Source organism: Malaya genurostris, chromosome 2, assembly GCF_030247185.1.
Source record: "Malaya genurostris strain Urasoe2022 chromosome 2, Malgen_1.1, whole genome shotgun sequence".
Taxonomy (NCBI): Eukaryota; Metazoa; Arthropoda; class Insecta; order Diptera; family Culicidae; genus Malaya; species Malaya genurostris.
This window is the reverse complement of record NC_080571.1, coordinates 15,596,870-15,617,574: the sequence shown is the minus strand read 5'-3', so window position 1 is coordinate 15,617,574 and position 20,705 is coordinate 15,596,870. Positions and strand designations below refer to the sequence as shown.

The 20,705-nt window shown below is 35.5% G+C and overlaps 2 protein-coding genes across 4 annotated transcripts in view; both read left to right on the top strand.

Moving 5' to 3' along the window:
* The window catches only part of LOC131433163 (G protein-activated inward rectifier potassium channel 3-like), a 42,284-nt gene extending 23,491 nt beyond the window's left edge, over positions 1-18,793 (top strand). For 2 of the 3 annotated variants that reach the window (XM_058600018.1, XM_058600017.1), the window contains exons 2-4: positions 10,138-10,412; positions 10,483-11,265; positions 17,714-18,793. In XM_058600018.1, coding sequence (XP_058456001.1) covers positions 10,138-10,412; positions 10,483-11,265; positions 17,714-17,742 — 1,087 coding nt within the window. In that variant the 3' untranslated portion in view covers positions 17,743-18,793. The remainder of the gene's footprint in view (positions 1-10,137; positions 10,413-10,482; positions 11,266-17,713) is intronic. The other variant, XR_009230032.1, reaches the window with a different exon arrangement.
* On the top strand, positions 18,184-18,793 carry LOC131433164 (uncharacterized). Its single transcript, XM_058600019.1, has one exon. The coding sequence runs from the start codon at positions 18,184-18,186 to the stop codon at positions 18,538-18,540; it is 357 nt and encodes a 118-aa protein (XP_058456002.1). The 3' UTR covers positions 18,541-18,793.
* Positions 18,794-20,705: the final 1,912 nt, after the last annotated feature.

The window sequence follows — 20,705 nt, the reverse complement described above, 5'->3', positions numbered from 1 at the left end:
TGACATTACCCATCCGTTTTTTTTCAGCAAGCTTTTTTTTCGAACCTGAAAACATACTAATGAAACGGTGCAATTAATAAGTTATGAGAAAGCGATAACTTTTTCATCGCTTTTTATGAAAATAAATTTCATTTAATTCCACTATGCATAGAAATATCTTTACAATTTCGCCACTAATGCCACGAAATAGCAACAGACACAGATACTAGTTTTCCGGTGTGCTATTTGCAACCTACATCATCATATCAGTTCTAAGTCTGTTTCCGAATGAAATGAGGTTTAAATATGTGGTGATTCTGGTGATACTAAACAATACATTATAATTATTTCAAACGTATGACGTCATACATGTAAAAAGACATGCAATAGTCCAATGGAAAATGGATTGTGTGGTATAACGAAATCTAACACGTGTTTCTTATTCTACTTGGTTCGCGAAAGCTGAATTCATTTCACGAACACTGAGGTGCTTAGTTTTGCCTTACCTATTTTTATCTCCTTGGTTCATGCATCGATTCACAGTGAAATATTCCACTTTCATCTATTACTAATAGCTGATGTTGAACTGTTAACTGAAGTTGAATATTGCAATGTAAAGGCTAACAAATAGTTATGTGACCTTATCACAAACCGGTACTCAAATAGTAGCAAAGCCTCTAAATAATTAGAGACCTTTCTTCTAGAAACAACCGTTCTCAAGAAATTCAGATACTAAATTCAAAGAATTGCGGCGTAACTGTGCTTGTTGTATCTGAGTTTACCATACGACAGATCTTGTCAGTTTAGAACGAAATCACACGGATAAAAATCCAGTGCCGAAAAAATGATACGGATAAAAATCCAGTGCCGATGTCTTTTCATGAGATCATACCTATTATTAATGATATTATGAGTAAAATTATTTAAATCATGAAATATGTAGCTCTGAAAATATGAACTTCAAACAAAAAATAGACATTAGCCGTTACACTTCTTGCTGTGACACGGTATAGTCCCTAAGGACGGTATTCTCAAAAAAAAGTATGTCAACATTTGTTCGTAAAATGTGAGAGCTGAATATCTTAATAACACGATGTCTTTGCATACGATTCCAATCATTGCAAGCGCAGATAAACAAAGGTAATAATAAACTTACACGGAGAACCAGCAGATCACAAAATTACAATATGGCAATTGTTGTTTCACGCCCTGGTTGTTTCAACTAAAATGTTATTGATTTAACTAACATATCTGTTGATTTTGTCATAACCATTCAGGCAATCGAAATTGCTGTTACTTGGCACAGAACGAAGACAGCAAACGCAGAACGAAAATCCTCTTCATTTCACCAGAAACGTTTCATATTGAAAATTGTCAATGGCAAATGAACGTCATTTATGTCAGTTAAGTAGTGGCCGTTCATGTAAGTGAAGGTATGCAAAGGAATATATGAGTTTTCCATATACTGAATAGATATTCCTACAGTATAAATGTTTTAATTTCATCTGCGAGTAATGTATTTTCGGACAGTTCTTGTCAATGTAATTAAAAACGCGTTACGCTTAAAAATTACTACTAAAGTAGAGCGATAGTATTTGTATTTTCTTGAAAATGCATCTGTAGTATTAGGCTTATCAGCAACACCATTGAAAACAGAATCAAAAAGCTATTCCAGCGAGCCATTCTGCAAATGGAGAAAAAATTACTCAATGAACATTTTGCTGGTGAATTCCTTCTTGGGAATTTTAATCTTTTGTTGCATTCGTATATCATCTGTGAATTTAGTGATAAAACTATATGCCGATACTTAGGCAAAATTTCGTTGTTCAAGAAGTGAGCGATTAGCTGCTCCCGAACTGACTAGCAGAAAAAAATGTTTATTGCCAAAGGTGTCTTAAGTTCAAATAACTGAATAATTGGTTAAAACAACTGAGACATTTTTTGCATTCATGCATACAGGTAACTTCGCTGGGATTGTGTCATTACTCAGTTGAACGAGTGACACCTCATTGAAACGTTTTATTTTCCGCTTAGGGTAGGGTGTATGTCATTGCTCAACTGTAACGTTTCATTACTCGTTTATGGTGCGTGTCTTTGCTGGATGTTAAACTGCCAGCACTATGAATAACAAATGACATTTTAGTTAAAACAACAATCGATTAGTTTTACCAAATTTTCTTCAATCAAATTCAGAAAAACAACTAATATTCTAGTTGTTTTGCGATTGCTGGCTTTTCCGTGTAGAATCGTTGACTTTTCAATTTGCTCTTTGTATACTTTGTTTTACGATTGTTGTGACGCTTTTATGAGGAATATACAGATGAGTACGACGCACAGTGGTCCAAAACTGGAAAAAGACGGTCAAAAGTCTGTACTGACGTGCGATTTTGTTCAAAGAAATAGAAGTCGAACGTGGTAACAATTGCAACTTTCAACGTTACACAGAAAGAAATTTTGAATTTTACAGGTGACATAATTTTACAAACGATACAATGCATAACTACTTAATTTATCAAATGACGTAATATTCCATTCGTACAGAATTTTACAGGCTCCGAATGTAATTTGCACTTGGCTACCAAGTGCCGCTGTTTGGATTTATATGTATAAATTATTCATCAAGCAGATATGTGCTTTTGTGGCTCAGTCAGTCAGATTAACTGAAGTGCTTTGTGATCTAATGTTTCCCGGTTCAAGCCACGCTGTTGTTATCGATTTCGAGCCATGTAATTTTCGAATAAAGCAATTTTTTATGTTCTTGAATATAAATTTTTGTGAAATATGACGCTCTATTTATATACATCTGTTAAATGTAAAATCTTAGGAATTTTTCAAGCTGTATAAGAAAACAGAATATCTTTCTTTTTCACAATTTAGAGAAAATTTATATCAATTCTTTCTGTTATCGTATGTATACTGATGATTGAAGAGGATCTCCGAACGTCAAAAATTCCATTCACATAAACTGTGAGAGTGTTTCTAATAGCGTTTTTGTTTTCAACGGGTACTGGACAGAAAAGGATGCATTGAATATAATCAAATTGGCGCGAGTAGTACCAGTGCAGCGCTAAACACAACAATAGCATAAGTGAATCGTGAGTAAAGTCCAATTACTCCGCAAAATACTCTGTCGGATTAAATTCCAACCTTGTCGATCAGCAGATTGCAGCAATCCGAATCCAATCGCTGTTGCTGATAGCAAAAATGACAAAAAACAGACGGTGACTTGAAATTATTAGGTGACTCATATCTCGTGACATCCATTCGACCACGTTTCCCGAATGTTGTTTTTCAATGCTTGCTGAGATGGGCCGAACATGGGCTTGAAAAGATGGCTACTTGAGCGCGATAACGCCGTTCGACAGCATTGAACCGAAGACAATAAATCAGACAGACGGGTCACTGTTTCTTTTATTTCGAATTGTTTGTAGAATTTGAACTTCTTCTTGACGCGACTTGCAAACCAGTTTTAATATGGTAGGGTAACGACTCCAATAGTCATCTCGTATACAAAAACCTTTAGTTAGAGTGAGATCCGTTGTCTCTGTTTGATGGATTGTCTCTCAGAGTAAGATGAAAATAGGTGAATTTGCTACGAATTCTTACGTCGCTATTACAGCACTATTGAATTACTATTTTTTCCTTTGTCCAACCTTGTATAATTGCCCTATTCACTAAAATAAAAGTTGTTGTACAATGTCAAAGATCTTACGTTGTTCGACATTTTTTCACTACTATGTCGTTTTTCTTTTTTTGTTGTTGAATGAATATTGGGATTAAGTGAATTGTCACATAGTTATCAAATTTCATGAATTTTATCCTGGTCATATTAAAAACCGATTAATTGATTCTAGTTAGAACATTTCGATTGACAGTTCACCAGTTTAGGGAAGAGCATTCAGTTGTGAATATTTCATATAAGAAATATGGAATTTTCTGTTAACAGGTGCCGTTTTTTTTAAAGATTTTGGAAAATTAGCGCAACTTCCTTGTTTTGGTCATTTTCATGACATGTAAAAAACAAGCGTATCTCAGCTTCGAATTGATAGGATCAACAACCCAAAAAAACTTGATTCGATCAAATGATTCAAGTTCGTAGGAGAGAAAATACCATCAACCGACCAAGAGCCAATTGCGGTGGTCTGCACCAGAACTGTCTTGATAATACAGCCAAAAACGTCAAAAACTGCGGCGAATATATTCCCGGATGATTGATGTGACTAACGTGACCGTGGCGAATGGAGTCCGTTGCGATGCCACCTGGGCACACGTTTGTCAAGCGACTGCAGAGAAAACCTGATTAGTTGCCATATCTCGAAATAAACGCTTTGCGACAATCTGCGGCGATTGAACTCAATTGTTGTTTTCCGTGGGTTCTGGTTCATCACGAAAATGTTTGTTCACAACAAGGATAATTGAAAATACTGCACAACGATAAGAACGATTCTGGCTATAGTAATTTTCGATTAATTCACGCGACTGCCTGGGGAAACTGTTTGGAGTTTTGACATGACTAAATTGGCTTAGCATATTGAAGCTTTTCCAAGCGATTTTCTCTAAAATTTTCCAAGCATCGTTTCTCTGGAAACTTTCGTCTCAATACTTCGGAGGAAGCTTTTGGAAGCTTCTGGAATATATATCATGTTTATATGGCAGCTGTTCCAAGTCTCTGTTTAAGCTTGTACTGTGGAATCATTTCCAAACCTTTTTGAAGATGCTTTCCCAAGCTTTACTGAGAGAGCCGCTCCGGGGAAGCTTTTGCAATCCTTTCCGAGAAATCTATCCCAAGATATTTCGGAAAAACTCCCTTAAGCTTTTCCGAGGAAGCTTTTGTAAGCTTTTTCGGAGAAGATTTGGAAGCTTTTTCAAGCATCTGGGTAAAATTCATATAGCTTCTGGGGAAGCTTTTCCCAGCTTATAGTGAAACTTTTTCCAGCTTCTAAGGAAGCTTTTTCTCATCTTCTGGGAAAGCCTTTTCTTAGATTCTAGTGATACTTTTTCTCAGTTTCAGATGAAGCTTTTGTTTTACTTTGATTTTACTCAGTTTCTGGGGAAACTTTTTCAAGCTTTATTTTAAGCCTTTTCAAGCTTCTTGAGAGGCTTTTTTAAGCTTCTTGAGAGCCTTTCTCAAGCTTATGGGGAAGCTTTTTCAAGTTTCTCGGGAAGCTTATTCATACTTCTTGGGAGGCTTTTTCAAGCTTTTACAAGTTAAGGGGGGTACTTTTTCAAGTTTCTTGAGTAGCTTTTTCAAGCTTCTGGAGAAATTTCTGGAGAAGCATTTTAAACATCTGTGAAAGCTTTTCCTAGCTTTTGGGGAAACTTTTCCCAGCTTCTGGGGAAGCTTTTCCCAACTTCTGGAGAAGCTTTTCCCAGCTTCTGGATAAGCTTTTCCCAGCTTCTGGGGAAGCTTTTCCTAGCTTTTTCAGCTTCTGGGAAAGTTTTTTAAAATTTCTGGGGAAGCTTTTCAATCGTCTGGGGAAGCTTGTGCAAGCTTCTGGGAAAACTTTCCCAGATTTTGCAGACGTTTTTCCTAACTTCCGAGGCAAGTTTTTCAAAGCTGTTGAAATTACTTTTCTTAAAGAAGCTTTTGCAAGTTTCTGCGGAAATACTTTCAAGTGGAAACTTTTCGGAATTTCTCATGAAGCTCTTCCGTGCTTCAGAGGAACTTTTTCAAGCTTCTTGGGAAGCTTTTTCAAGCTTATTGGGAGGCTTTTGCAAGCTTTTTCAAGGTAATGGGGGTACTTTTTCAAGCTTCTGGGGAAGCGTTTTTCAAGCTTCTGGGGAAGCTTTTTCAAGCTTCTGGGGAAGCTTTTTCAAGCTTCTGGGGAAGCTTTTTCAAGCTTCTGGGGAAGCTTTTTCAAGCTTCTGGGGAAGCTTTTTTCAAGCTTCTGGGGAAGCCTTTTTCATGCTTCTGGAGAAGCTTTTTCAAGCTTCGGGAGAAGTTTTTTCAAGCTTCTGGAGATGCATTGTCAAGCTTCTGGAGAAGCTTTATCAAGCTTCTGGAGATGCTTTATCAAGCTTCTGGAGAAGCTTTATCAAGCTTCTGGAGAAGCTTTTTCAAGCTTCTGGAGAAGCTTTTTCAAGATTCTGGAGAAGCGTTTTTCTAGCTTCTGGGGAAGCGTTTTTCAAGCTTCTGGGGAAGCTTTTTCTTGCTTTTTGTTAAGCTTTTCCCAGCATTTGGGGAAGCTTTTCCTAGCTTCTGGGAGTGCTTTTCTAAGTTTATGAAGATTTTTCAAAGCTGTTGAAACTACTTTTCCTAAATAAAGCTTTGTAACTTTCTATGAAAATACTTTGAAGTAGAAACTTTTTCAAGCTTCTGTAAATGAATGGTGCCGGGTATTTTTTTAAAATATCAGTGAAAGCTATGCGTAGCTTCCCTGGAACACTTTAAGCTTCCATGAATGATTTTTCTAGCTTCTGGGGAAACATTTTCAAGCCTTTGTGGAAGCTTCTTTTGGTTTCTGTGGAACTTTCCAATCCTTCGAAGCAAGTTTTACCTGTGAAATCATTGCTCAGCTTCCTAGCTTAGACATTTTCTTCTTCGGCGTACATTTTTTTTAAATTTCGTAGAAATGACATTCTGATTATTTCCTGTCGGAGACTCTAAAAATTTGAATAAAATATTTCGTTTAGCAGTGTATTTCTAAGACTTCGTTTTGAAAATTAACACATTTTATTGCGGTGATTCGTAGTGCGGTAACAACAACGAGATTTAGTAAATAGCAAATCGTACGATAAAATGTTGTGGAAATTTAATTATTTCGTGTTTGACAGTACGCTTACGGAGTTTTGTGTAGAAAATCGTTGGTTGTAAATGTTTCAAAAATATCCGCTATCAAAACAGCTTTCGAGGAATATTTCAACTGTAGTGAACATTTCTGTGGCTTGGTTTTTGCTACTCCGAAAAGTAATCTTGAAATATATTCATTTTAAATCTAGGTAGTAAGGCCTGTGGTCTAAAACAACTTATTTTAAACAATGCATAATTTCAATTCTAGAATAAATTGAATAATATAGGACTATGAAGAAACTTTTTATTGAATTTCGTGCTCTGAATGTGTGCTTGAAGAAAGATGTGAATTTACAAAATGTTTTTATCTGTGCGTAGATTTACTAATTTTGATATCAAATATATCGTGACAATGAAAGTCGATTCTATGATCATGTGAAGAAATTCTTTGAAAATCTAACTACAATAATAGCTCAGATTAATGTAGTATTGCCGTTTTGTTCGAATATTAACGATAAAATCATTATGTAGTTGGCAATATTTCCAGAATGTCCTTAGAAAAAAATCAAATTTAAAATTTACAATTAATCAAACAACTCAGCAGAATCTGGAACGCCTGAGTGGAATGCAACGAAACGTCAAATCACGTTATCGATGACGTCAACTTTGCCGCAGTCGTTTTCTTTCTGTTCACTTTTATTAACAATTTTGACGCTTGCTGTGATCTCTTACGTACGGTGCTTCCTATCAAGTTATTTTTGCGTCTGTTGCGCTTGATAGCATGATTGATGAAGTTTTTTTTTATTCTGCGTAAACACCAGCAAAGTAACTATCGAAGGTCTCACATGTGAGTTTGCCTGCCTTGTAGATAGGGTCTTGGTCAATATTTTTTTTCTTTTGGAAAATGATGTTATTTTGGCATTAAAAATGCCTTACTCTTCACTATACGGGGCCGGGTGTCAATTAAAAGTTTCAAAAATAGCCGCGTAACCTTTTTGTGTCATAATTTTGAACGTTAATAACTCGGTCATTTGTTGATGGATTGTTATAATTTAACAACCAATCGATTCGGAAACTTTTAACTTAAACATGTATGACGACGTCGTTTCAGTATTTCAATAGCATACTATTGAAAAAATGGTTGGAATCGACCTATGTTTTCATCCACCAATCCCTGCTTTACAAAATGACGTCAACTTCTTGTTCGGCATAGGAGGCTTTGCGTCATGCATAAAAAACACCGCATCGTTCTGCGTAGTATGAAGAGAAATCTATAAATATAGGCTGCACAATATTTCTTTGCCTAGTTGATGTTTGACTGCGAATGAAACAAGTAGCTTGTCCAGTGAGCTGATGACTGGATTGTATATGCGTTCACTTGCTGGATTGTCGCTTTTGCATTATGTGTTGGTGAAATTTCCTGCTATCAGTGCAACACCGTTTTCGCTTGAGTATCTTATATATCATCCAGTATTGAAGAACCGAATCAGTGTGATTACCGATTCTTTTGAAATATCCCATGTATTGAGCAAATTTTTGGTCGATTTTGCCATTAAAAATGCCTTACACTTCGCTTCCCGAGGCTGGGTGTCAAATTAAAACATGCAAAACTAATCGCTTAACATTTTTCTGTCATAATTTTGAACGCTCATACCTCAGTCATTTGTTGATGGATTTATATAATTCAACAATCAATCGATTCGGAAACATTTAACTTAAACTTATGAGAAAACGTCATTTGAATATTTCAATTGCATTCCATTGAAAAATTTATTTGAATTGAGTATTTTATTTTGGTTCTCTGGTAACTATCAGGCTAATTTAGTATTATCGGCAATAGATCTAATTCGGATCTAATTTTCAGCGCTTGTTCCTCGATCATTTGTTAATGGATTTTCCTCATTTAAATGATTCCAAAGCTTCAATATAGTAAGCTTAAAAATGTTTTAATTTGTCAACGGATCGGTTTGCATACTTAAATCTCCATTGCCATACGAACAAAACGGTGGCGCGAAAATGGATTCAGTATAAAGTTGTGTTATAACTTCTTCGTCATTATAAGTGACTGAACAAGTTGTTGTCCCACCAGGAATTAAACGCTTCAAAAGATTCAAAATTAAATTCTGAAACTTATCTAAAAGCGGCCTTCTCGGTTTGGTAGTATAAATGAGTTCCACAGGCTCACATATACAGTACAAATAGATGCAATATCATATAGTATCAAATTGATCGTTTGAATAGCAACTCTCGTAGAATTTGGTTAACCGCCAGTTTCAGTTCAATTATTATTTGCTTCAAAACACGCGTTGTAACTATGACAATGTTCATGCATGTGTTAATAACATCAAGTTACAATATGAACAAAATTTCTGAATTTTGTTGCGTATCCATTTTGTATATTCCTAATATGCCAAAGCGAAAATCAAATCAAGTAACTAAGTAACTAAATATTTTATGCGGACTGTTTCACATTTTTCTTCCTCGTATTGTTGCCATATTATTTACCGACACTTTCCGAAGATTATCGACGATTTTGAAGAAGGATTAATAAAATTACACTATTACTGAGCTTACTGGTACAACATTTTTCGTTAAAATAAATAAAATCTTCTCTTGGATCGATTAACTGTTTATAAAATTAATAAGTTTGTACGTTTCTCGAAGATTATTGTCATAAAATAAAACAGTTTCATTTGTTCAGGATTAAATCTTTAGGTTGTTTGTATCTAAAATTGAGCTTTCAAGTAACTTTGAATTCTAGTTAAAGAACGTTATTCAAAATCTTAACAATGTAAAAAATTGTGGAAAGGGATCAAAATTGAATATAATTAATTATCAAGAAAGAATCTAATTGTCAATTTTATCATTCGCCAACAATCTAAGCGCTAAAACTAGAGCAAGTTTGTAATTAGTCAATTGAAAAAGTTTTTAGTTTAGTGTATCATCATCTCTTTATTTTTGTATATATTATGAAGACCCTAGAAACGTTCCATTTTTAATGTTATTGTGCTCGGTCGTGTCTTGAATACAACCCTCTAATTTTTTTTTCTTGTGAAACTTCTACAATATCAAACTTTATTTCGAATATCAAGCTAAACATTTTCTTACTCTGATTCAAAATTTAAAATTGTTATTTTCTGGAACACCCGGTTTGCCTGTGCTAATCAAATGTTTATCTTATCAATTGACAATTTCGGTTATACGAAAAACGTTTCGGCCTGAATGAGTTTGCTGCTAATGCAATTCGCGTTTTCTGCTGCGGTCTAGTCATTTTGGAGCATTTTTCATTTGAACAGTTTGTAGTTTCGATTTGTGGGGCTTTCGACAATGGCAATTGCTTCACTTCGTCGGAATGAAGCGTAAGTTTCGACCATTCGTTTAGGAAAATTAATTCATTTTTCTATTTCATTTCCTCACTCTCGAAACAGAAGCCGAGCATATCGTCCGGGCACAACACGAAAGTACCGGAAAAGGGCGATCCTGAAGAGCGGTGAGTGCAACATTTCGACGTCCAAAGTGTCCCAGCAGCGGTTGCGTTTCCTGCAGGATATTTTCACCACCCTAGTCGATGCCCAGTGGCGCTGGACGCTGCTGGTGTTCGGATTCAGTTTCGTCGGGTCGTGGCTGTTTTTTGCGGTGATCTGGTGGCTGATTGCGTTCACACATGGCGACCTCGAAGAGCTCCATCTACCCGACAATCAAGGTAGCCATGAGTTTGCATTTTGACAACTGTTACCTGGTTTTGACTAAACACTTTCTCTCATTTTTTTCAGCGGAATCCGGATGGAGTCCTTGCGTTTACAACATCCATTCGTTCACTTCCTGTTTCCTGTTTTCGATTGAAACGCAACATACGATCGGTTATGGTGTCAGAACGACGACGGAGGAATGTCCGGAGGCGATCTTTATAATGTGCTTCCAATCGATCTACGGTGTTATGATTCAGGCCTTTATGGTTGGTATCGTTTTCGCGAAGATGACCCGACCGAAGCACCGCACACAGACGTTGCTGTTTTCGAAACACGCCGTCATCTGTCAGCGTGACGGAGAACTGTGCTTCATGTTCCGGGTTGGAGATATGCGCAAGAGTCACATCATTGGGGCTAACGTGAGGGCGCAGTTGATTCGTACCAGAACTACCAAGGAGGGTGAAGTACTGATGCAGTATCAGTCCGAGTTGGAGGTGGGCGTCGATGGTTGTGCTTCCGATATGTTCTTTATATGGCCTCAGGTGGTGGTTCATAGGATCAATTCCGATTCGCCGTTGTACAACATGTCGGCGACGGATTTACTGCAGGATCGGTTCGAAGTAGTGGTCATCTTGGAGGGAACGGTGGAATCAACCGGACAATCGACTCAAGCCAGATCGAGCTACGTCAATACGGAGATCTTGTGGGGACATCGATTCGAACCCGTGGTATTCTATAACAAGGATATCCAAGGCTACGAAATCAACTACAGTAAGTTCGACGAGACGCAACAGGTCGATACGCCCCTCTGCTCGGCCCGCGAACTAGCCGAATTCTACAAGATTCAGGACGATTACAGAAGCAATGGTGAGTTTTATGCAAAAGGCATTCTGTTGAGTGATTGGTTTATTCAATTGGCTGGGTGCAGTGTTGCCAGATGTGTGGTGAATTGTTTCATAGTAGTAACAAGCAAGCGGCTGCTGGTTTAATGGTTTCTTCTACATTAAGATTTTTGTGTTATTTGAGTTTGAGTTTGTTATTTCAGTGACTACGGAAAAAGAAAAGACCTTAAACAAATCTAGTGACGAAAGCTGATGTTTGTTGCTTGATTTGATTGAATGACATTTTGTTTCCGTTTTCAGCAATTTCAGTCAATTTTCCAGTTTCCTCTGATCAGATGCAAACATTACTTGTTGTGATAATTGAAGACGACATTTTGTAATCGTAAGATTTGTGAAAAAAGATTATCAGACACAGACTGGGTCAAATTTGGAAAGTATGAGGATACACTATGAAAAAAATAAGCTATGAAATTAAAATTACAATTAAATCTGATAACTAGAGTGACTAGAGCAGGAAATGACTTGAATTACTGGAAACAGACAAGACGGAATTAGGAGAACCGACAAAATAAAAAAAAAAAACTAAATAAAAAATATAGAAAATATCAGCAGAGATAATGAGAGCCAGAATAACTGAACAGGATAGAAAAAATAATAAAAACACTAGTGAGAGAATTATAAAAACATTTGGAATCTTCAATTTATCGAGAGTTATCTTTTGAAAATCATGAAAGTCAAACAATTGTTCAGTTTGAGACTGACAATATTGAAATATTGGCTTTTTTTCTAGTCGAATGTAGAAAATTCGTATGATCCATTTTCTTGCTTATAAAACTTACAGATAGACAAATGAAATTGAAATGTAAGAAGAAATTGGAGGAAATACATTGACTAAAGTAACTAAAACTCAGAACGAAACAAACAACAGAATTATACTGAGTAACTTAAGTAACAGAACTGGTGACAAAATTGCTAGAAACAGTAGGAATATTTAAATCACAAAAAAACCTAACCTATAATTTGTAGAAGATACTGAAACACTAAAGACTCACGCAGCCCGCCTGGGTTTGATTCCCAACTCCCGCGCATAGGATTAGAAAGTTTTTTTGGCCCGAAGAGGCGAATGACCTTAAGGTCTAAATATCTATAATCGAAACAAAAAAAAAACACTGAAAAAGAACACAAAAAACTTACACACTAACCGAAGAAACTGAAAGCACTTAAAATACTAGAAAAATGAAGGATTCAATATACTGAAAAAACTAGAAAACTAAAAATGGCGAATGCTGAACAAACTTGTAGAAACATGAGGTTTATATACTGAAAGACAGAATAGAAGACTACAAATAATGAGAAGATTTAGTCTATTTATTCTTACGACGCTAAAACGATTAAACTGACTAATAAGGTTGAAACGACTTAACAGACTGCAAAGTATAAAAATAATTGGAAGAAAAAAATCCTTAAAGAATGAGTTGAAAGGTCTTTAATAAACTTGATAAAAAAATAGAAAGAATGAAAAGGCTGCAAATATTGAATAGATTAAAAGATTAAAATGACGAAAATGAAAATACTAAAACGACTAAACGACTAAAAAACTAAAATTACTAAAAACTGAAGATACTAAAGAAAATATAAGGACTAAAAATCCGAAAAGTTCAAATACTAAAAATTCTTGAAAAAAGTTAGGAAATACTTGTCTAGATAAGATTACAAATACATGATAAACTGGAATCTCGTAAGACTAAAACTGTTAAAAAGACTGCAAAAAATATTTGAATGACTAAACAGACTCGAAAGAATGAAACGACTAGAGGGAATGAAAAACTTGAATATAATTCTAAAAAATAACTAAAAACCCTACAACGGTTAAAAATACTTAATAGAGTTTAAACACTAAGACATTGAAGAAGTCAAAAATGATTAAACTGGCTAGATAAAGTGATAACACTAAAAAGGTTAAACAGTCTAAAAATACTAAAAAACTGAAAATACTAAAAAAATATAAGCACTATAACTTTGAATACAAAAATACTCGAAAAAGCTAGTAAGCACTAGATATGTCTGGGAAAAAATAGAAATGACTAGGAAATACTTTAAAATATTAGAGAAGCTTCAGAAACTAGAAAATACTACAAAAGACTACAACTACAAATGACTAGAAAAGTCTAGTCTACAAAGACATGGAAAACTGGGAATCTCAAGAGACTAAAACCGTTAAAAAGAATAGAAAGATTTAACTGACTAAATTAACTAAAAGGAATCAAACGATCAAAAGAATTACAAAACTAAAAAGAAAAAGTTCAAAACTAAAATGTGAAATCTAAAAAAGTCTGAAAAGTAAATATTAAAAAGACTGAAAAGACTAAAACGACTAGAATTGTTTAAATTTTAAAAGATTTAAAAAACCAAAATGACTGAAATTTCTAAAGCGACGAAAAGAACCAAAGTGACTTAAAGGACTAGAAAGTTTGAAAAGACGAGAAAGACTAAAAAGACTAAAAATATTAGAAAGACTAGAAAGAGTAGAAAAACTAGGAAGACAAAAAAGACTAGAAAGACTAGAATGACTAGAAAGACTAGAAAGACTAGAAAGACTAGAAAGACTAGAAAGACTAGAAAGACTAGAAAGACTAGAAAGACTAGAAAGACTAGAAAGACTAGAAAGACTAGAAAGACTAGAAAGACTAGAAAGACTAGAAAGACTAGAAAGACTAGAAAGACTAGAAAGACTAGAAAGATTAGAAAGACTAGAAAGACTAGAAAGACTAGAAAGACTAGAAAGACTAGAAAGACTAGAAAGACTAGAAAGACTAGAAAGACTAGAAAGACTAGAAAGACTAGAAAGACTAGAATGACTAGAAAGACTAGAAAGACTGGAAAGACTAGAAAGACTAGAAAGACTAGAAAGACTAGAAAGACTAGAAAGACTAGAAAGACTAGAAAGACTAGAAAGACTAGAAACAGACTAGAAAGACCAGAAAGACTTGAAAGACTAGAAAGACTAGAAAGACTAGAAAGACTAGATAGACTAGAAAGACTAGAAAGACTAGAAAGACTAGAAAGACTAGAAAGACTAGAAAGACTAGAAAGACTAGAAAGATTAGAAAGACTAGAAAGACTAGAAAGACTAGAAAGACTAGAAAGACTAGAAAGACTAGATAGACTAGAAAGACTAGAAAGACTAGAAAGACTAGAAAGACTAGAAAGACTAGAAAGACTAGAAAGACTAGAAAGACTAAAAAAACAACGTTTAAAAAAGACTTAAAAGAGTGAAATAACACTAGATAGACTTAAAATAGTAGAAACTAAAAATAGCAGAAAGACGATAATTTTATGTTTACCATAAAAAAAATGAAAACAAAAACGACTTAAAATACCAAAAAAGGCATCAAAAAGGCTTTAAAACGACTTAAAAGTGAGAGAAAAATTACAGAAAAGATACTTAAAAAAGGATTTGAGGAAAAATTTGGAACACAACTTGAAAGAAAGCTTAAGAAAAGGTTTGAAGAAAACTTGAAACACGCTTGAAATGACAAAAATCTGGAGAAACTTGAAAAAACTTTTAAAAAGCTCAAAAAGATTTGAAAAAGGCTTCAATTCTAGAATCGAATACGATTTGAAAATAAATAAGTAAAGACTCGTTGAAGACTTGAAGAAAGGTTCGAAAGACTTCAAAATGATTTGATGATATCTTGCATAAGGCTTGAACACGGCAAATTAGGAAAATTCTTTAAAAAGACTTTAAATAATCTGAAAGTCATCAAACAGATTAAAAGATTGGAAGCAGACTCGAAAAATGTCTACATAGACTTGAAACATACTTGAAAAACAGATTAGAAAAAATCTTGAAAAGAAATTTCAAGGAAAGATTTGAAAAAATACGGTAAAATGACATAAACAAACGAAACACTTTAAAAGGCTTGTGAACTACTTAAGAAGGACCTGGAAAATACATGAAAAAAACTGAATAACGGATTGAAAAAATCTCGGAAAAGACATCTAAAAGGCGCAAAATAACTTTGAAAAACATTTGAAAAGACTTGAAAAACACTTGATGTGTATTTGAAAAACCATTTAAAATAACTCGAAAAAGATTTGAAATTCACTTGAATAAAACTTGAAATAAAAACACGAAAAAGATTTGGAAAACTTGAAAAACCTGAATAAAATTGGAAATGTATTGAAAACGGGTTGGAACAAACTTGGAAAAGAATAATAAAAGACTTGAAAAAGATTTGGTAAAGACTTGAAAGAACTTGGGAAAAGTTAAAATACCTTGAAAACCTGAAAAGGGCTTTAAAAAACAAATTTAAAAACTAAACTTGAAAGAGACTCGAAGAAGAACTTCCAAAGAAAGACTTGAAAAGGATTTGGAAAACACTTGAATAAACTTGAAAGGCTTGAAAAAACTGGAAAAGACTTGAAAAAGATTTGGAAGACTTAAAAGAACTTGGGAAAGGCTTGCAAGAAGCTAAAAATACCTTGGAACCATCACGAACAAAAACTTGATAAGGGCTTTGAAAAGACTTCAAAAAGTCATAACAAATTTAAAAAGTCTTTCGAAATACATGAACAAGACTTGAGAAAGGACCGTCACAGAACTTGAAAAAACTTTAAAGGACTTGAAAAAGACTTTAAAGCACTTGAAAAAGACTTGACAAAAACTTGAGTTGAGCCTGAACGAGACTATAAAGGCTTGAAAGGGCTCAAAAAATTTTAACTGAAAGAATTGATAAAATGTTTGAGAGTGCTCGAAAAAGATAAAATATTTGAAAACATTAGAAAAATACTTAAAAGGAATTGAAAAATACTTGTAAGGCATGAACTAGACTTAAAAGACTTGAAAAAAGCTTGAAAAAAAGCTTGGAAATGGTTTGCCAAAGGCTTAAAACTTAGAGAAAAAAAAACTTAGACTCGTAAATGACATGAAAAATGTTTGGAAAAGGCTTGAAATTTGAAAAGTATTTGGGAAATGACATAAACATAACAAAATTAAAATGTCTTGAAAAATACGTGAAACAGACTTAGAAATTTTATGAAAGTTTTATACAAGTCATAAACAGAATTTGGAAAAGACTTGTAAGTTTGATTAAAATTTAAATAGAAAACATTATGAAAAGATTTGAAACAAATTGAAAAAGGCTTGTAACACGCATGAAAAAACACTTTGAAAAGCTCAGAAAATAGACTTGAGTTCCTTGAAAAGCCGAAAAAAACCAAAATTGGCTTCAAAACGACATAAAAGATTCGAAAGACTATTTGAAATCTTGAATGACTTGAAAGTTTTTAATGACTCGAAAGACTGGACTTGAAAAAGATTTGAAAAATACTTCGAATGGACTTGAAGAAAACGGAAAAAAATTTGATTTGAAAACGACTCGAAAGACTTGCTAAAGACTTTCAAAAGAATTGACAGAACTTGAAGAAATCTTGAAAATACTTCAACAAGACCTGAAAATGCTTGATCTACAAAACTTTATTCGTCAAAAATTGTATCTAAAAACTGAAACGGTTTTAAGGGAAAGTCTGTATGATAGACTAAAAAAAGCGTTTGTTCAACATTTCAGGGTTTCAAACGAAATAAAATAAGTTAAAACGATTAAACATATCAAAATAGGAAAAGGTGTAATGGAATATTGTGCAGTCACATGGTTAGATTGATTAGAACGAACTTAACAATTGAATTATAGATCACAATGAACTTATCAACAGAAATTGAAAGTCATCTAGAGGTTTGGTTACAACTAATCGGTTTGTTCGGAAGTGTGCAAAACGTTTCGTATTCGGCTCATCAGTGCATAGCAGTTGATGTTGGGTGTCTCAGGTAGAGATAACTTTACGTGTGCTTAGCAGTTTATGTTGAGCTGCTGAGTGGCGTGACAGTTTCACACGAACGGCTATGCACTAATGAGTCGAAGACGAAACGTAATATATACAAGAAATTGCAAAACTGGTTCATAATTCTGGGATCTTGAAACAGAAAAACTACAAAGCAATGAAAATGCTGTAATTTTCGTGTCTTTGGAAGTATGAAGCATGGTTCGTTCTATCATGTACATCTAATTGTCAATCGGTTGTGTAAAAGAGAAGAAGGAGTGGTTGATTAGATTGATGATATTAAATAATATTTAAATACCTTACAATTTACGGAAACAAACTACAAGAAATGATTTAGCAAGATGTGTTCACTAAGTTGAAATTCGTCGGGTCTATTTGATAAAAAACACTAAATTTTCAAATGATGATTGAACATTCTTTATCTCAAACTAATTTTTTAGAACCTTTCAATATACTGATAAGTGCCGTGAATCTGGCAACACACAAAAACAAAACAAAAAAAATCTTAACTATATATAAAAATGCTTACTGCTTCGTTTGTAGAACATTTGAACGAAAGCGACGCCTACTAAAAATACGTTTTTTGGTTATTTCCTGTTTTCTCTTTCTCTTCCCGTTTTGTATCGTTTTAGCGGAGGAAACAATTCAAATGCCTGCTTAGATTGTTTCGCGTTTTACCGTGCCTTGCCTTGCCGTGTGTCGTCCTGTCTGTAAAAACCGATCATATTCCAATCCGAACGGAGAAGGCAGTTTTCATCATCCACTCTTCTCTGCATTTTTTGTTTTGTTTGCGAAATCATTTTCCAGCTTGTATTCAAACCTCATCCTGCAGTCATACGACCATCATCATTGCTTTTACTCCTAAAAGTCAGCCGTGCGTTGCAAGCCTCAACAATCAATCTCATACTATTTCTCATTGATTGAATGTAAGTCTCATCGGACGGTGGGTTTTTTTTGTTGTTTTTGGTGGCTCGAGCGGCTTCGAAGCAAAGAAATTAACTAACCACCTTTTGCTACTGCTTCTGCATCAACAGACAATCTCGACAACATTTCCTCGAAAACTCTGCTGGAACAACGCTGGCAGAGCAAGTACCGCTCGCTGATGGATTCGCTCAGCCAATCGGTCAATCTGGAGGATGAAACTGGATCCCTGCGGCTCAGCAGGCACCCATCGAATCGATCCTACTTGACGATCCAGAATGTCCCCCGGAGGCAACGATCCTACATGCAGCTGGAGAACAACCTGCGAAATCTGTTCGACTCAGTTCCACCAGTGAAACCTCGTGCTGCTTCCTCATCACAACCGCTTGCGGGGGAATTCAGAGATCGGTCGAGTTCTATTCCGTCACCGGCGTCGCCACCGCCGCCGCCACCACAGCCGGTGATCTCAGAAGGCGTCTTTACTTTCGGAAGCAATCGCAATCGGAACGATTCGACGAGGAGTCGGCACAGCAGTTAGCGGCCGATGGGCACGAGGAATGAGATCTTTGCTTTAGTTATTTTTAGTTTTATTCGTTTTTTTTTTTATTTTGAGATAGAGTAACGAATGGTGCATAGTCAGTAGGATAACTAATTCCTTATTACCAATTGTAGACTGTAAGACTAGCTAGGATCAGTTGAATCAGACAAGAGAGTATTATTTTAAGGACAACATGAAGCGAACATTAAAACCAGTGATATTTCATCCGAGACGATTGTTGAATCGCATAAAACTCGTAGGCGTCCGTCTGTGGAAAGAAAGTCCTCTTTTTTGAAAGAAATTTACTTTTACTCTTCACTATACGGGGCAATATAATGTCAATAGAAAATTAAAAAAAGCCGCGTAATCTTTTCCTGTCGTAATTTTGAACGTATATAACTTCTTCATCTGTTGATGGATTTACATGTTTCAACCATTTAAATGTGCATAATAAAAGTGGAAACGTTATCCAATAGTATGCTATTGAAAAATCAGTTTGACCCATATTTTCACGAGCCAATAAGAACACGTTATGAAGACACTCAGCAAACTGTGCAGCTTTAAAAGCTAAAGGTTTTTTAATTATTCTTTCTGGAGCGGTTATCGCAACACGATGGGCAGTATGAAGCCAACTTTATTCTGTCTGGGGCGGTCACATCTGCAGGACGGAGGCCAGGGAAATTTCACGATACCATTTTCGAGCTGGTGAAATCATTGTGCACATCAGCAGCAAGCGTCGTCACTAATAAAGTTCTGTCGAGTTGGAGTCCGGAACCACTTAATGTGTTGCAGCGGCACATGACAGGAACTAATTGCTGCTAGAGTTCTTTCGCAGCGGTTTGTTTACCTAGGCACCCACGGTGTTTCGTGCAGTGAGTCAAAATTTATTCCAGATGGAAACCAAGGAGAGAGAAAAAGTTCTGCACACCCACTTTGATAATCCAACGTGGTTTGCAATAAAAAACGTTGAAAATTGCCAAATCAACCGTGTATGATGTGCTCAAACGTTTCAGGGAGCGAAAGATCGTGGATCGAGTGCCTCAAGGTATGCGTCGTAGTGGGACAAGTAACTGCAAGCTGATCAAGAAGGTGTTAAGAACCGTCAAAGCAAACCCTGGACTATCAGATAATGAAATCGCACAAAAGTACGCTGCTGTTCGCAGTACCGCTCGAAGAATTCGTTTGCTAGCAGGATATCGTTCTCATCTTGCCAGCAAGCAACCAAACAGAACGTTTAAGCAAAGTTTCGTCTCCAAAACTCGGACTCGTAAATTGTACCAGCTAGCTTTGATGAAGTACCAAGGATGCCTGCTCATCGACGTCAAAATGGATTTCGGATAGAAGTTCAACATGACGACGGCACGAGGAGCCGTTCCTGTGAAGTTAAAGTTTGCTTTTATGGACAAATTTTCCGAAAAACTTATGACTAGCAAGGGATATGCAGCTGCGTTAAGAAACAGCCCAAAGTGTTCGTGACGAATAAGACGATAGACTACAGGTTCGAGCCCGAGGAAAAATGCCTCAAAAGAAGGTCATCCAGTACCGCAATCAGTGCGGAAAAATTTCATTTTCAAACGAATAATATAAGATGAAAATGAAATTTATGGCCGCTGACCATCAGCATATCCCTACTAATTCATTCGACTTTTGCTGCTATTTTCAAGTGAAGCTCCCAGAATTCATCGTCCGTTGAATAATCGTACCTAGTCATTTGAAGTTTTGCATGCTCAGTTTCAAGTGCCAAGTAGTCTACCTGTTTCATTGCCTTCGCTCTTGGTAGTAAGCAAGTTCGAACGAATAGAATTATAAATGGATAAAGTATTAAAATGAAAGCTGAAGGAGGAAGCAATTCGAATGTTTACATGAACCTCATTTGAAGGCCGCTCTTACACTATTGAAAGAGATATTTTGTTACTTCAAGAAATCAACTGACGGTGGTTTCAACTGAGCCTCGATTGAAGAGAAACGAGTGATGAACTGAATGCTGCCCGTTCGGGCCGTCAGCAAACATTGTGTGTGTGTCAGAGAGAGAAGTTTACTGCAGTTGAGAGATCGTCAATGTGTTCCATATTGAGTTTCAATTGAATTGAATGAAGTTTTACTGCTCTGACCGCAATAATAACGTAGTTTTCATCGATAAAAACATAAATCCACCCAACTGCCCG